The following is a 17,892-nucleotide window of genomic DNA, read 5'->3' as shown; positions in this document are numbered from 1 at the left end:
CATGCCCAGGGAAAATGCATGCTCAGAAAAGTCCTAAGAAGACCTGAAGCTTTCACTCAGGCTGATCTCTAGACTCAGAGCAAGCCTAGCTGAATGGTGAAGACCAGCACAGCCAAACTGCAAAGACTTGGAGAGTTGGTTTTTCTATTTTGGGGGGGGTTTTTAGCGTTTTTCTTGTTGTTGTTTGTTTCAGCTCCTGGCAAAGAAATCTGTCAAACATCAGCTGACCATGAGCTAATGAAACAGAGACCTCAATGATCACACATGACAAGGGATAGTTTCTACAGAAATAGTTTGGAAAACTCTTAAAACAAAAGGACTACTACAGCCTTCAACAATAAAAAAGACAGCAAACCTTAAAAAAAATGGGGTATCTGATTTCCACAGTATAACATTTCAATGCTCAATTTTCAACAACAAAAAAAATCACCAGGCATACAAAGAAAGAGGAAAACATGGCTCACTCAGTGAAATAGAATAAATTTACAGGAACCATGCTAATGAAACTATAGACATCAGACTTACTAGACCAAAACTTTAAAACAACTGTCTTAAATATGTTCAAAATGCTAAGAGAAAACATGGACAAAGAACTAAAGGAAGTCAGGAAAACAAATTGTAAAAGGGAACCAAACTAATTCTGGAGATGAAAACAACTAAAACTAAAATGAAAAATTCCCTAAAGAGATTTTAGGGAAGATATGGGCAGCAGAACAAAGAATCAGTAAATCTGAAGATAGGAAAATTGAAATTATTGAGTCTGAGAAGCAGAAAGAAAAAAGAATGAAGAATTACCAAATGATCCAACAATTCCATTTCTGAGTATATACCCAAATGCCTTGAAAGTAGGGCCTCAAGCAGATACTTGTGCATCAATGTTCACAGCAGCCTTATTCACAATAGCCAATAGGTTGAAACCCTCCCAAATCCATTAACAAATGAATAGATAAACAAAGGGTGGTATATATGTACAATGGAATACTATTCACCCTTAAAAAGAAATGAGGGGGCTTCCCTGGTGGTGCAGTGGTTGAGAATCTGCCTGCCAATACAGGGGACACAGGTTCGGGCCCTGGTCTGGGAGGATCCCACATGCCGCGGAGCGACTGGGCCTGTGAGCCACAACTACTGAGTCTGCGCATCTGGAGCTTGTGCTCCGTAACAAGAGAGGCCGTGACAGTGAGGGGCCCGCACACCGCGATGAAGAGTGGCCCCTACTCACTGCAACTAGAGAAAGCCCTCACGCAGAAATAAAGACCCAACACAGCCAAAAATAAATAATTAATTAAATTTTTTTTAAAAAAGGAATGAAATTACGATACATGTTACAACATGGATGAAACTTGAAAACTCTATGCTAACTGAGACAAGCCAGATGAAAGGAGAAATATTATTTGATTCCACTTAACATGAAGTACCTAGAATAGGCAAACTCAAAGACAGAAAGTAGAAGAGGTTACCAAGGGTTGCAGGGAGAAGCGAATGGGAGTTATTGTTTAAAGGGTAGAGTTTTTGTTTGGGATGATGAAAAAGTTCTGGAAATGAATAGTGTTGATGTTGCACAACACTGTGAATGTACTTAGTGTAAATAAATTATACACTTAAATTTTTAAATGGTTAAAATAGCAAATTTTGTGTTATATATATTTACCACAATAAAAAAGTACCCAAAAAAGTAGATGCCTAAGAGAAAAGTACCCAAATACTCACCAGTTCTAGTTTCCATTTTTCAGCCTCACTAGCAGATGCAGCTTTGATAATATCTGCATTGCCATGGGAAAATGATCTCTTGGCAGCTTCATCCACCCTAGAATCTTCACCTGTTGTAATCCAAGAATTCTGTATGTTTCTCTAAAATAAAATGTGAAAGTACTTGCATTCAGCCTTTAACTTTAAATCAATATACATACTTTACAAATGGAATACTGATTATTATCTGTGATGAAAGGAATAAGAAAAAGAGCAGATGCTCCTAAATACAAATCAATAATTATTTTACATTTTCAAGCTATTAGGGTCATATTCCAAACAAGTGTTATAAAGTCACATTCCTACAGGTACAGGCAATAACGTAAATGAGCAAAGAGGGCTGGATATCAGTATATTGAACAAGTGAACTTATCTCTTACTTCTTTGAAGACATATACTCTTGAAACACATAAACCTCTCTTGGTTTGTTTTTCATTTTCCACATTTCATAAAGGCATGACTAATAATAATAATAATAATACATATGATGTTTATGTTTTCTACATGCCAGACACTGTTTTATGTCTTCCACATATATTAACACATTTAATCATTACAACAATCCTATGAGAGAAGTTTCACTGTTATCTCCATTTTATAGATGGGGAAACTGAGTCACACAGAGTAACTGCTAAAAGTCAGGGAGGTAGAAAGTAGCTAATAAGTGGCAGAGCTAGGATCTGAATCCTGGCATTCTAGCTCCAGAGTCCTAAACCACTATGCTCTTCTGCCTTTTCAGAAAATTATTTCTCTTCAATAAGAAAAACAGTGCATGGTGATAAACAGAACTGACATGCAGCCCGAACGTCAAGGATTCAGAAAGTAATGGTAGGGACCATGACAGAGCAACCAAAGGAAGTAGTCACTACTCAGTTTCAGTCAATTGCTGCCATGTGTGAATACCAACTCACATTACCAAAAAATCTTTTGATTTTTAAAAAGATGAGGCAGATATCTGGCTCTTCAACTGAAACAGTGTTAAATATTGAGTCAGTTTTTCAAACAAACAAAACATGCCTACAGACTGAATTTGGTGAACCCACTGTCAGCTTGAGAACTTCGGCATTCTTTCAACATTCAATGAAATAAGCAGCCCAAAGAACTGGGTGATTTATGTGTGAACCAAGAACTAAAATACTTATATTAATTTATTCAACAAGTAATTATTGAACTCCTGCTAAGGGCCAAGGGACACAGTAGTATTAATAAGAGAGGACATGTCCCCAAACACAGAACTATACTGCAGTGTCATATGTTAGAATGTAGTAAACTGCATTCCTCCAAAGTAGTATTCTGAGATTTTATTCCATATTCTTTGGGAAGTTCAGTTTAGTGGAAATTTCTGTGTAGTACCTACTATGTTCAGGCACTGTGCTAAAAGCTTGGGGAGGGGGATAAAAATGAGCAAGACCAATATTATTTTCAAGGAGTTTACAGGCTAATGAAGAAGAGAAACACCCAAGCAGATAATTTCAATTTAACAAGGCAAGTGCTAGGCCAGAGGTGTGCATGGGGGACTATGCCAGAACAGAAAAGGGATACTAAGAGCAACTGGAGAGTCAAGAAAAGTTTTCTGGAGAAGTTTTGACACTGGTATGATATCTGAAGGGTGAAAAAGAGTAAGCTAGATGGGAAGGGCATGCCAAGAAGAGAGAACATCATGAGAAAACTCACAGAGGCGTGAAACAGCTTGGTGCCTGCCAGAGACCTTTAGGCAATTCAGCATTACTAAAGATTGAAGCACAAGGCAATGAATGTCAGAAGATGAAGCTCTAACTGTTCACAACAGCCGAAATATGGAAACAACCTAAATGTCCATCGACAGATGAATGGACAAAGAAGATGTTGTACATATATACAATGGAATACTACTCAGCCATAAAAAAGAATGAAATAATGCCATTTGCAGCAACATGGATGCAACTAAAGACTATCATACTAAGTAAAGTAAGTCAGAAAGAGAAAGACAAATACCATATGATATCACTTATATGTGGAATCTAAAATATGGCACAAGTGAAGCTATCTACAAAACAGAAACAGACTCACAGACATAGAGAACAGACTTGTGGTTACCAAGGGGGAGGAGGGAGGGAGAGGGATGGACTGGGACTCTGGGGTTGATATATGCAAACTATTACATTTAGAATAGATAAATAACAAGGTCCTAACGTATAGCACAGGGAACTATATTCAATAGCCTGTGATAAACCATAATGAAAAAGAATATAAAAAAAGAATGTCTGTCATGTGTATAACTGAGTCACTTTGTGTACAGCAGAGATTGGCACAGCATTGTAAATCAACTATACTTCAACAAAAAAATTAAAAAACAAAAAAAGGAAGAAGCTAGAGAGTTAAATAAGGGTCTGAAAAGTAAAGCATGCAATGCTAATAAGCTTGAACTTGATTCTGTAGGTAGGGAAAAAATCACCCAAGATGTGATTGCATTCAAAATAGTCTTGCAGAGAAATGAAGGAGGCTGGTACTAATTTCCTATGGAGAAACTGGAGACAGTATGTAGACTATAGATCACTGACTTACAATATAAAATATTGTTATTCTTTGGAAAGAAGTGCTAATCTAATTGACACTTTGTTCTTTCACAGATAGCTTTTAAAAACCTCGAATGGGGCTTCCCTGGTGGCGCAGTGGTTGGGAGCCCGCCTGCCGGTGCAGTGGGTGTGGGTTCGTGCCCCGGTCCAGGAGGATCCCACGTGCCGCGGAGCGGCTGGGCCCGTGAGCCATAGCTGCTGAGCCTGCGCATCCAGAGCCTGTGCTCCGCAACGGGAGAGGCCGCAGCAATGAGAGACCCGCGTAACGCAAAAAACAAAACAAACAAACAAAAAAAAACTCCAATGATATTTGACCAAGATTTCAAAAATCAAATTACATTTACATCCCTGAAGATCACTGAAAACCTTTGATTTCTTAACTGAGGGGAGGGGTTGGAATGGATGGGGATGAGAAGAGACATGGAAAGAAATAGCTCAGAAATTTTCTACTTAAAAAAAAATCTGCTAGATCTTTGATTGACCACACATGCCAAAATTTCTAATAAAAAGCATATTTTAATATAATTTTTTGAACTCCAAGAAAAGCCCCTTAAGAAGGAAAAATGATGAAAAATGAAGATAGAAATGAAGTACTCTTTGAATGGTTTTAGTTTTTTAGAAATAATCTGCTTTCTTCTTCAACTGTTAGGTCATAAACTAGGCTAAAAGCTAAAAGTCATGTAGGCTGCCATCCAAGACCCAGTCCATGGCAAACGAAGATGGTTTGGTTCAATATTGACAAGCTATACCTAATCTAGGCAGAAAGGCAGTATAATTCGAGGCCAGGTAGATGGATTTGTGGAGTCAGATAGTCCTTTGTTTGAGTCCCAGCTTTGTGACATTAGACCAGTTACTTTGGTTACTTAACTGCTGTGTACCTTAATTTAATCACCTGAAAATAGACATAACAACACCTGCCTTGTGTGGCTATCATAAAATTGAAATAATATAATGTAAAGAAAGTACTTGATACAGTACCTGTCATATCATAGCCATGTAGTCATCAATAAATACTAATTATTACTATATAACTATTTCAATTGTTTTTCCAAAGAAAGCATTAAGAAACTTTGAAAATATATATTCAAATCTGCCAACAGCTTTGGCAAGATTCACTATCAACATGGTAATAGGCTCATTAAAAAGAGTGCAGAAAAAAAAGAAGATAATATCTCTTGATCTGTTTATATTCAAGATATTCTAAATAGTTTCATTTACCTCAAAACTCTCAATACAACACCATGCATAGGTTGCTGAAATGCCTCAATTCACCTACACAAGTAAAAAGTGGGGGGTAACAATTCTGTAACAACAAAATAACACAGAAGACTAACATTAAAATAGATATCAAGGTCACCTGACACATCTGCAACAACCGTTTCAATATTAGCACTATGTTTTAGCTCATGTGAACGTTTAAACAAAAACCTCTCTACAACTTTATCCTTTCTATAGTCTGTATATCTGTAGTTTTCTTTAGCAAGTTTCCTTTGTTCACATGGCAAAGCATGTGAGCGTTTACCATCATTTCCTTCCCCTTTTGCATTACTCACTTCTCTTGCCCTCTGATTCACTTCTCTGCCTAATTTCCTTTCTTATTTCACTTCCCCATCTTCCACTTCTTTCCATTGTATAAATATTGAAGACTATGAATAACTGAGTCACTGTTCGCTGCATATTTGGAGGAAAAGCAAAAGAATATACTTATTTTTAAAATGAACTTACTTCTAAGTACTTTCTATATGGCTATATCATTTTCAAATTGACACCAAAATAATAAGAAACTAAGATGAAATTTTTAAATACTAATATTAATAATATAATAATATAAGCTGTGATTAACTACATCCTATAGCAAAAGAGTAAAAAACATTTTTAAGGCAGAAGTATCTCTGACAATTCATAAAGAGATATTAAGCTTAAACATTATTTATGTATCATAATAAAAGTTTTATGTCACAGAATTATAGAGATCATCTAATTCTCTGTTCCTCAAAATGTGGTCCACTGATACTAGACTCACTTAGGCAGCTTGCTAATAATTCATATTTTTATCTCAAAGACTTAGCCCAGACCAACTGAATCAGACTCTCAGAGAATGAAGCCCAGGATCTGCACTGTCAGCAAATATCCCAAGTGACTGCCATTCACATTAAAGATTAAGAACTGCTAATATTGGTGAATTTCTCAAATGCCAATAAATAAACAGAGGACTCATGAGGTTTCATGCTTGAAAGTCCCATAAAATTACTTGTTCAACACCCAGCTTGTTAGAGACAATGGGAAGATTAACATTTTGAATCTTGGACCCTCAGGTCAGTGTTCTTCCCGCTACACCATGCTAACTAGACTTATTGGAACTCAAAGTTCAAAGAAAATTTAGAGAAATGCAACAGAAATCTAAGCTACAGTTCTGAATAGTTGCTGGATTTTACCAAGTCCTTCCTATATTACATACTTCTTGCTTTCAGACCTGCTCTTTCCATATGGAAAAAACATAAATGGTATGCTCAGAAAGGAAACCAGAGTGGATATTAGGCATCACTACATCATTTCATTTAAGGATTCATTCCACCAATAAATTAAAATAGTGAATTTTAATTTTTGAGGCCCCAAGTGAATGCCAGCATAGCACTTCTGCCAAACTGCCAGAAAAAAAATCTAAGCAGTTAAGAAGGCAGGGGGAAAGGGTAGGAGGCAACATTCAAACTATGTATTTTAGTTTAATCGTTTAAATAAATGCTTACAGATGCATCCAGAAGTGTTTGTTCCCTCATTGCTTCCTCTTGCCTTTGAGATTTCAGCTCTTGTTGGAGCCTTTCATTTTCAAGCACAATTACTTGTACCCTATTTTTCATTCCAGAGAGTTCCTCCTATAAAAAACAGAAACAAATACCAAATACATTGAGCATTTTTTTCTTTTATTTTAAGAAATGCCACTTGTGGACTGCATACATTAAGCAATTTTAAGTAGTGCTTTTTTTTGTTGATTACTAGATGATCCAATATGATATAAAGCATGGAAGACTGATGCTATCCATTTTCAGAAATATTATAATTACATCTAGACAAGGAAAGAAACTCAAGCATTAGCTAACAAAGAGAAGGCTGGGAGAAGATAGTAGAGGACCTGCTAATGGCCATATCACAGGACTGTGTGGTTTCTGACAATTTTTTGAAGGCTTACAGAAATGCTTTAATTAAAGGGTTTATCTAAAAGACTTTTAAGAATGAGGTAGACTGCTGAAAAATAAGGTAAGATATATTATTATTCTTGCTCAAATGCCAATAACTTGTTGAAAATTGACAGAGGACTACATAGATAATAGAGGACACTGAGATAGAAAGGCAAGGAAAGTTACAATGAATATCTATGAACTGCTAGCCAGATGGAAGGAAATTATGAGTGAAATAAGTTTGGTGGAGAGTTCTTAAAGAGTGTTTCCTTGGCCGTGCAAGGCATAATATAAAGAATTACCAGTATATAGCAATTAGAAAAGCTATCAAGTTGCATCTCACCCTGAAAAAATGTGAAAAATATTGATATATTGATGGTACAATACTTAATCTTCATTACCAGTATAATTGTGCAATCATTTTTTATTATACTGGTTGTGTAAAAAACTATTGCACAATATATGAAAATTCCATTCAATTATTTTATTCAGAAAAAAAATCAAAGCTGTAATTGAAAACTGTACTTAAACAAACATTGCATACTTCCAGTTGTTGGTCTGACATATAAGCAGCTTGGAAGACATCACTGCCATCTTCACAATAAGAAAAAAAGCTGAACAAACTAAAAAATCAACGACTCTTCTTAGATCCATCAGAGAATTAAGGTCACAGGGAAAACTATTATCCCTCAAAATGGACAGACAGACAGGCACTCCTGAGAACCACAACCTACCAGAGCAGAAACTTCTGGGGGGACCAGTGCCAGGGTAGAAAAATATATCAATAAAGTAATTGATGAAATGCTGGAAGCTTAGTGTAGACCAGTTTGAATTAAAAACTCCAGGAGAACCCAGTCTCTGGGGAGAAGGTGTCTCCTACACTTTTATAGGACACTACCAGGTTCTTACAGCAAAGACTAGTGAAAACTTCCCTCCTGCTTCCTCCAGTAGGAGAAGAAAAGTAACCAAAAAGCATTCTGTTCTTTTTAACCAGGCCTGCCTCAAGAGAAACTATCTTACCAGAGCCTCAAAAACATTTTATTTTTTCAGAACCAAAGTGAACTGGGGGAAGGGAAAAAAAAACAACTCCAGCTTCTTAGCCTTGCCATCTCACTTAAGGGGAGGGGGAGACTGAGGAACACTTGTGAAGGACATAGCCAAGGGGCACAGGGTCACTAAAAGACTGAGAACTAATCATAGGACTACAAAATGCTCCCCATACTCCCATACCCTACCACCACATCAAAAGGGCTCTTATATCATAACAAGTGAATACACTAAAATAACTGCACATCTCAGAATGTATTTAAGAAGAATTCTCGAGGGAAGCCCAGAGACAACAGCGGAGACAAAAACCAGGACACTAGAGGAAATTTTAGCCTCTGACACCTATACTAACAGCAAACAGTAAACACAGTCTAACTCCTACAACAAACAAAAAACCTCACATTAAATGCATATTTCCCCCAGTTCCTTTTACTCAGTACATCATGTCCAGTATTCAACAAAAAATTAGAAGGCATACTAAAAGACTTAAAACACAGATGCAAGAGACTAAGCAAGCATAGAACCAGACTTGGATATAGCAGAGATGTTGGAATTATCAGATGGAGAGCTTAAAGTAATTATGATTAACATGCTAAAGGGTCAAATGGAAAAAGTTGTCTACATGAAAGAACAGATGGGTAATGGAAACTAAGAAAAAGATCAAAATGCTGGAAATCAAAAACATTGTAGTAGAAATGAAGATTGACTTTGATGGGCTCATTAATAGACTGGACACAACTTTTTTTTTTTCCCCCTATTTTTTTGGTCATGCCACGTGGCATGAACGATCTTAGTTCCCCAACCAGGGATCGAACTTGCACCCCCTGCAGTGGAAGCACAGAGTCTTAATCACTGGACCACCAAGGAAGTCCCTAGGCTGGACACAACCAAGGAAAGAATCAGTGAGCTTGAAGAACTGTCAACAGAAACTTCTCAAATTGAAATGCAAAGAAGAAAAAGAATGAAAAAGACAGAAGAGAATATCCAAGAATTGTGGAATAATAATAAAAGGAAAAGAAATATGTGAAGCAATAATTACTGAGAATTTCCCAAAATTAATTATAAGCACCAAACCACAGATCCAAGAAGCTCAGAGAACACTGAGCAAGATAAAACTAAAAAATCCACACCCAGGAATAGCATACTCAAACTGCAGAAAATCAAAGACAAAGAGAAATTCTTTAAAGAAGTCAGAGAAAAAAATACCCTTACCTATCAAGAAGCAATGATGAGAATTATATCAGCCACTCTTCAGAAACTATGCAAGCATGGATAGAATGCAATGGAATATTTAAAGTTTTGAAAGATAAAAACACCACCAACCTAGAATTCTGCATTCAGTGATACCAACCTTCAAAAGTGAGGGAAAAATAAAGACTTTCTCAGATAACCAAAAATTAGGAAATTTGTCTCTGGTAGACCTGCCTTGCAAGGAATGTTACAAGAAGCTCTTCAGAAAGTAGGAAATTTATTTAGGTTATAAACTCAAATCTACATAAAGAAAGAAAGAGCATTTGAGAAGGCATATATGAAGATAAAGTAAAATCTTTTATTTTTCTTAATGTTAATTGATCTAACAGGTAACAGTTTGTTCAGTATCATATTAGCAATAGTGTATGTAGTGATCATAGCTTATGGATAATTGAAATGAATGACAGCAATGCATAAGGGTCAGGAGGGAGGAACTGGTCACCCTGTTATAAGGAACTTTCCCAACCCCTGAAGTGCTCATTGAAAGTAGACTTAGATTAGTGGTAAATGTAACTGCAAACTCAAGGACAACCACTTATAAAAGTTAAAAAAAAGAGAAGTTCAATTGATATGCTAAGAGAGAAGAAAATGCAATCATATAACATGGTCACTCAAAACCAGAGATGGCAGACAAAACAAGTGGAGGACAAAAAAAAGAAATAAAGAACAAGGGCAATGAATAGAAAACAGTAACAAATATGGTAGGTATGATAGATATCTAACTATATCAATAATCACATTAAACATCCATGATCTGACTATACCAATGAAAAGACAGACTGTCAGAAAAAATAAGACCCAAGTACATGTTGTCTACAAGATGCCTACTTTAAACCTAAAGACACAGATAATTTAAAAGTAAAGGGATGGAGAAAGACATACTATGCTAACATAAATCAAAAGAAAGCTGGAGTAGCTGTATTAATTTCAGACAAAGCAGACTTCATACTAAGGAAAAAAATATCAGGGATAATAAAGAGGCATGACATATTGATAAACAGGTCAATTTTCTAAGAAGTCATAATAATCCTAATGTGTGTGTGCCTAACAACAGAGCATCAAAATGCATAAGGCAAAAACTGATAGAACTGTAAGGAGAAACAGATGTATCTACTATTTCAGTTGGAGATTTCAATATCCCTCTATCAGTAATTGACAGATCTGGCAGACTGGCAAAATATCAGTATGGACATAGTTGAACTGAATGGCACCATTAATCAACTGGATCTAATTGACATTTATATACTACTGCATACAACAACAACAAAATACACATTCTTCTCAAGCTAACACAGAACATTCACCAAGACATACCATATTCTGTGGCCTAAAGCCATATGTTAACAAATTAAAAAGAATACAAATCACAAAAAGTATGTTATCAGACTATAATGGAATTAAACTAGAAATCAATAACAGAAAGACAGCTGGAACACTCCCAAAATATGTGGTGGTTAAACAACACTTTCTAAATATATACGGGTCAAGGACAAAATCTCAAGAAATAAACTGAAAATATTTTGAACTTAACAAAAATGAAAATACAAATCGAAATTTGTGAGATGCAACTAAATCAGGGAAAAATATTAGAAAAGAATAAAGATTTCAAATCAATACTCTCAGGAAACTAAAATGAACAAACAACAACAAAAAAAACCAAATTAAATCCACAGTAAGCAGAAGAAAAGATAAAAATAATTAGGGTAGAGATAAATGAAATTAAAAACAGGAAATCAACAGAGAAAAGCAACAAAGCCAAAAGCTTGGTCATTGAAATGATCAATGAAATTGATTAGACTCTAGCCAGGCTAACTAAGAAAAAAAGAGAGAAGACACAGATTACTAATATCAGAAATGATACCACTACAGATCCTATGGACATTAAAAGGATAATAAAGGAATATTATGAACAACTGTATATCCATAATTTCATAACCTGGAGAAAATGAACCAAACCCTTGAAAGACACAATCTACCAAATCACAAAAGGAGAAACAGTTAACCTGAATAGGCCTACATCTATTAAAGAAATTGAATAAATAATTAATAATCTTTCAAAACAGAAAGCACCAGGCCCAACATTGGTTCACTGGTGAATTCTGTTAAACATTTAAGGAACAAATGAGATCAATTCTGTAAAATATCTTCTATAAAATACCAGAGGAAATACTTCCTAACTTATTCTACGAAGTCAGCATTAACCTACTACGCAAACCGGGTGAAGACACTATAGGAATGAAAAACTACAGACCAAAATATTTCATGAATACAGATGCAAAAATTCTCATCAAAATATTAGTGAATCAAATCCCACAATGTATCAAAATAATTACAACAGGACCAAATTGAATTTAATCTACCTATGCAAGTCTGGCTCAATATTTCAAAATCAAATAACATAATTCAACAAGTTAGAAAAAAAATCATAGGATCATATTAATAGATGCAAAAAAAGCAAGTAACAAAATCCAGGAGCCATTCAAGATAAAAACCTCAGTGAACTAGGAATAAAGGAAATACATCTTCAGTTTAATAAAGAACATCTACAAATAACTCATAGCTAACATTGTACTTCACGGTGAGACAATAGATGGCTTCCTACCAAGATCAAGAATAAGACAATGATGTCACCTCTCATCATTCTTATTTAACATCATATTAGAAGTCCTAGCTAATATAATAAGGCAAGAAAAGAAAATAAAAGCTATACAAGAAGAAAATTTTTAAAAAGACAGCTGTATTTGTCACAGATGACATTATTGTCTATGAAGAAAACCTCAAAGAATCAAAAAAAACTGCTAAAATAAGTGATTATAGCAAGGTTGCAGATTACAATGTTAATATACAAAAGTCAATTGTTTTCTTACATATTAGTAATGAGTAATTGGTATTTGAAATTAAAAACACAATACCATTTACATTAACACTGAAAAAAATGAAATACTCAGGTATAAACTACACAAAATATGTATAAGATCTATAAGAATAAAACTGCAAAACTCTGATGAAGACATCAAGGAATATCTAAATAAATGGAGAGATATTCCATGTACATGGAGAGGAAGATTCAATATTGTCAAAATATCACCTCCTCCTAACTTGATAGATTTCAATACAATCTCAATCAAAATTCCAGCATGTTACTTTGTAGATATTTACAAACTGATTTTAGAGTTTATATAAAGAGGCAAAAGACCCAGAACAGCCAACATGATATTGAAGGAAAAGAACGAAATTGGAAGATTGAAACTACTAGACCTCAAGACTTACTCTAAAGCTCCAATAATCAAGGCAGTGTAGGACTTCGCTGGTGGCGCAGTGGTTAAGAATCCACCCGCCAATGAAGGGGACACGGGTTCGAGCCCTGGTCTGGGAAGATGCCACATGCCACGGAGCAACTAAGCCAGTGCGCCACAACTACTGAGCCTGCACTCTAGAGCTCGTAAGCCACAACTACTGAGCCTGTGTGCTACAACTACTGAAGCCTGCATGCCTAGAGCCCGTGCTCTGCAACAAGAGAAGCCACTGCAATGAGAAGCCCACACACCTCAATGAAGAGTAGCCCCTGCTTGCTGCAACTAGAGAAAGCCCATGCACAGCAAAGAAGACCCAATGCAGCCAAAAATAAATAAATGAAAAATTTAAAAATTTTTTAAAAAGACAGTATGGTATTTGTGAAAGAACTGACCAATAGATCAATGAAGCAGAATGGTGAGCCCAGAAATAGACTTACACAAGTACAGTTAACTGATCTTTAACGTGGAATAAGGGTAATTCAATATAGATAGTCTTTACAAAAAATGATGCTGAAACAGATGGATATCTATATGGAAAAAAAAATTTAAATAAATCTAGACACAGATCTTATGCCTTCACAAATATTAACTCAAAATGGAGCACAGATCTAAATGTAAAACACAAAATAATCAAACAGCTAGAAGAATAAGAGAAAATATTAGTGACCTTGGGTTTCACAATATTTTTAGATATAACACCAAAAGCACAATTCCATGGAAAAAAATTGATTAAAAAATTGATAAGTTGAACTTGATTAAAATTAAAAACTTCTGCTCCATGACGCTGTTAAGAAAATCAAAAGACAAGCCAAAATTGAGAGAAAAGAATTGCAAAAGACATATGTGATAAATGACTGGTACCCAAAGCACATAAAGAACTTTTGAAACTCAACAATAAGAAAATGAACAACACCATTAAAAAAATGGGCAAAAGACCTGAATAGATACCTCATCAAAGAAAGTATATAAATGGAAAATAAGCATATGAAAAAAATATTCAACACTGTATGTCATCAGGGAATTGAAATTAAAACATATCTTTAACACACTAGAAATCAAAACACTGACAACACCAAATCCTGGCAATGATGTGGAACATCAGGAACTCTTATTCTTTGCTGGCAGGAAAACAAATGGCACAGCCACTGTGGAAGACAGTGTGGCAGTTTCTTATAAGACTAAACAGGGCTTCCCTGGTGGCGCAGTGGTTGAGAGTCTGCCTGCCGATGCAGGGGACATGGATTCGTGCCCCGGTCCAGGAGGATCCCACATGCCGCGGAGCAGCTGGGCCCGTGAGCCATGGCCGCTGAGCCTGCGCATCTGGAGCCTGTGCTCCACAACCAGAGAGGTCACAACAGTGAGAGGCCTGCGTACCGCAAAAAAAAAAAAAAGACTAAACATACTGTTACGAGGCAATCCAGCAATTGTGCTTTGTGGTATTTACCCAAATGAGTAAAAAATTTATGTCCACACAAAACCTCTACACAAATGTTTACAGTAGCTTTATTCATAGTTGCCAAAACTTGGAAGCAAGCAAGATTTCCTTCAATGGGTGAATGGATAAACAAACTATGTTATATCCATACAATGGAATATTACTCAGTGATAAAAAGAAATGAGCTATCAAGCCATGAAAAGACATGAAGGAAACTTATATGTATATTATGAACTCAATGAAGCCAATCTGAAAAGGCTACAAAACTGTATGATTCCAACTATATGACATTCTGGAAAAGGCAAAACTATGGAGACAGTAAAAAGATCAGTGGTTGCCAGGGGTTTAGCAGGTAGGAAGGGATAAATAAGCACAGTGCAGATGATATTTAAGGCAGTGAAATTATTCTGCATGCTACTGTAATGGTGGGTATATGTCATTATACGTTTTTTAAAACTTATAGAATATAAAACACAAAGAGTGAACACTAATGTAAACTGAGGAATTTAGTAAATAATAATGTAATAATATTGGCTCATCAATTGTAACAAACAATTGTACTACACTGATGCATGATGTAAATAACAGGGGAAACTGCTGTGGAGCTATGAAGTACATGGGAGTACCTGGGAACACTATGTACTTTCCATTCAACTTTTCTGTTAACCTAAAACTGATCTAAAAAATAAAGTCTATTTAATCAAACTAATAAGATTTCTAGGCCCTTAAACATTACTTTCATTATCTTACTCACTTGTTAAAATGCATCATATTTATACTCTGTCTGACTTTCAAGGATTTTTTAATCTTCCATTTTATCAGTTCAGCATTATTTTAATTATTTCTAAGAGATGTCCTCCATTGTAAGAATTTAGAATAGATGTCTCATGTCCCCCATAAATAAATCATATTCATCCTGAATATATTCTTTCATTGTTGCTGTTTTCTCTTTGAAATTTGTTCATCTCCCTTCTGCTGATCTAATGATCCTACGCCTTAAGATTATTCTCTCCCATAAAAACATCTCCAAAGACACTAGCTTTTAGTAACCTTCTTCTCTCATTATAATTATAGTTTATACCACAAAATAAATGGCTACACTATATCTTCTAAAGGGCTGCTGTTGTCCTCATAGGTTAACAGTGCTCTCAACTAGATGGTAAGTTTATTATGATGTATATTGCAGAGTGGCAGAATCTGCCATCCCCTAATATGTCACTTTGGAAGAATTATCTTGAGCTAAGGGCATGTGAAAAACAGCAGGTACAAAAGAGTGCTCTGACCTCCCCTTTTCTTCCTGAAAGCAGGAATAAAACTCTCATGTGAAAGATGCTCTCCTTACACCAGGAAGAAAAAAACATTCTTATCACCAGAGACAAGAAGTAGAGGCTGAGAGAAATCTGTACAAACAGACCTTGTTAGAAGAACTCATCTTCTTTACCTCCCCTCATATTTTAGTTACACTTCCACAGCTGCCTCTCTTTGTTCAACCAAGTATAAGAACATTTAGGTTTCACCACTTCTTCGGGTCTTCACTTCCTTATGAAGGTTCCCATGTCACATAAATCCTGCATTAAATAAATGGGTATCCTTTCATCCTGTTAATCTGTCTTATGTCAATTTAATTTTAAGGTCCAACCAAAGACACTAAAAGGGCAGAGCTAAACTTTTATTTCCCCTACAACATCTCTTAAGTTTTACCCACAGCATTTTAGGAATTAACAGAAGCTTATTAATGGACTGAGTCCTAGGATATTATTTCAGCTTTTCTGGTAATCCAAGAATACTTGTATAATAATGGTTGTATCCTCAAGAACAAAGAGAAAATGACATGCTAAGATGAGGAAACTCCCTTGAAAACTCAAGACATTAAATGTTTAAAGGTTTCTTAAGTTACCTATCAGACTTACACCTTGGAAGAGTAGCCAAACGTTGAAAATATAATACATATAATACTGATAAAAAAGATATCAGTAACTCCTATAAAAATATCACATGATCTGATGCACTGATATTAAAAAAAACCCAAAAAACTAAAACATTAACATACTTTGGGAAGGCAGAAAGGCTCCAATGGCATTAATGACATTACTAAAGTTCATACAGTTCATACAGTCATGCAATATGTAACATCTAGTTACATGCCATAGGTGACACATCTGGTTTCTTGATCATAAGTATCAGTACCCCAATGAGCTATACGTATTCAAAGTCAAGGTAAGAACCTTTACACTGACATGGGGTAGATCTAATCTACTGCTTAGAATCCCTACTTGCTGCACAACAATTTCAATAGGTTGATAAGTATGGGAGAATGATTGGTATTACTATTCCAAAGCATTTGCCATAAGCTGGGCTAAAGTAAACAGGGTGGAAAGGAAAATTTCTGAAACATGAGAGAATATTATCAAAATATTAGACATAGTTATAGACTACTGGGAAATTAAATATTCAGAAATGGCATAGTCAGGAGTATCATTCCTAAGACTGAGAAGCTCCTATTACACATCAGTCTTTTCACTCATATAAAGATGGCAACTGTAAATGCATTGCTATAAACGTGACTAATAATAGCACATTTTCATACAAGGCATTATTAATATCAACTTTAATTTAGGTTGGCTTAAATTTTTAATGAGAAACTTACCTTACAGAACTTGACTTCTGCCTCTAAATGATGAATGTATTGAGACTGGTCACTGATGATGGGAACAAAATTGTGTATAGCAGTCATATCAGTTTCCTCATATTCTGATGATTTCTAAGGCAAAACCAAAAACAAATGAAGGATGTTTGGATTTAGCAAAGAATCAGTTAATACCATCTCCATACTCAATTTAGCACTGATGTCATATAAACATAGTATAAACATAGACTAGGGAGATTGCTTCAAGATGGCAGAGTAGAAGGACGTGCTCTCACTCCCTCTTGCAAGAGCACCGGAATCACAACTAACTGCTGAAAAATCATCAACAAGAAGACACTGGAACTCACCAAAAAAGATACCCCACATCCAAAGACAAAGGAGAAGCCTCAATGAGATTGTAGGAGGGGTGCAATCACGATAAAATCAAATCCCATAACTTCTGGGTGGGTGACTCACAAACTAGAGAACACTTATACCACAGAAGTCCATCCACTGGAGTGAAGGTTCTGAGCCCCACATCAGGCTTCCCAACCTGGGGTTCCAGCAATGGGAGGAGGAATTCCCAGAGATCCAGACGTTCAAGGCTAGCAGGATTTGAGTGCAGGACTTTGACAGGAGTGGGGGAAACAGAGAATACACTCTTGGAGGGCACACACAAAGTAGTGTGTGCATCAGGACCCAGGGAGAAGGAGCAGTGACCCCACAGGAGACTGAACCAGACCTACCTGCTAGTGTT

At 35.8% G+C, this 17,892-nt stretch overlaps 1 protein-coding gene across 8 annotated transcripts in view; it reads right to left on the bottom strand.

The window, feature by feature from the left end:
* The window catches only part of SDCCAG8 (SHH signaling and ciliogenesis regulator SDCCAG8), a 265,435-nt gene that overhangs the window by 224,020 nt on the left and 23,523 nt on the right, over nt 1-17,892 (bottom strand). For 7 of the 8 annotated variants that reach the window (XR_014013754.1, XM_081216415.1, XM_081216416.1 and 4 more), the window contains exons 4-6: nt 17,157-17,270; nt 7,052-7,177; nt 1,711-1,851 (exon numbers count right to left, since the gene is read on the bottom strand). Coding sequence is in view for 7 of the 8 variants with exons in the window: in XM_081216415.1 (XP_081072541.1) it covers nt 1,711-1,851; nt 7,052-7,177; nt 17,157-17,270 (381 nt within the window). In the remaining variant the exon portion in view is untranslated. Of the gene's footprint in view, nt 1-1,710; nt 1,852-7,051; nt 7,178-15,923; nt 16,076-17,156; nt 17,271-17,892 lie in introns of those variants that run through there. The other variant, XM_081216420.1, reaches the window with a different exon arrangement.

Source organism: Mesoplodon bidens (genome assembly GCF_964165515.1).
Source record: "Mesoplodon bidens genome assembly, chromosome: 2".
Taxonomy (NCBI): domain Eukaryota; kingdom Metazoa; phylum Chordata; class Mammalia; order Artiodactyla; family Ziphiidae; genus Mesoplodon; species Mesoplodon bidens.
Note: the sequence above shows the minus strand (reverse complement) of the source record. Positions and strands in the feature narration are given on the sequence as shown.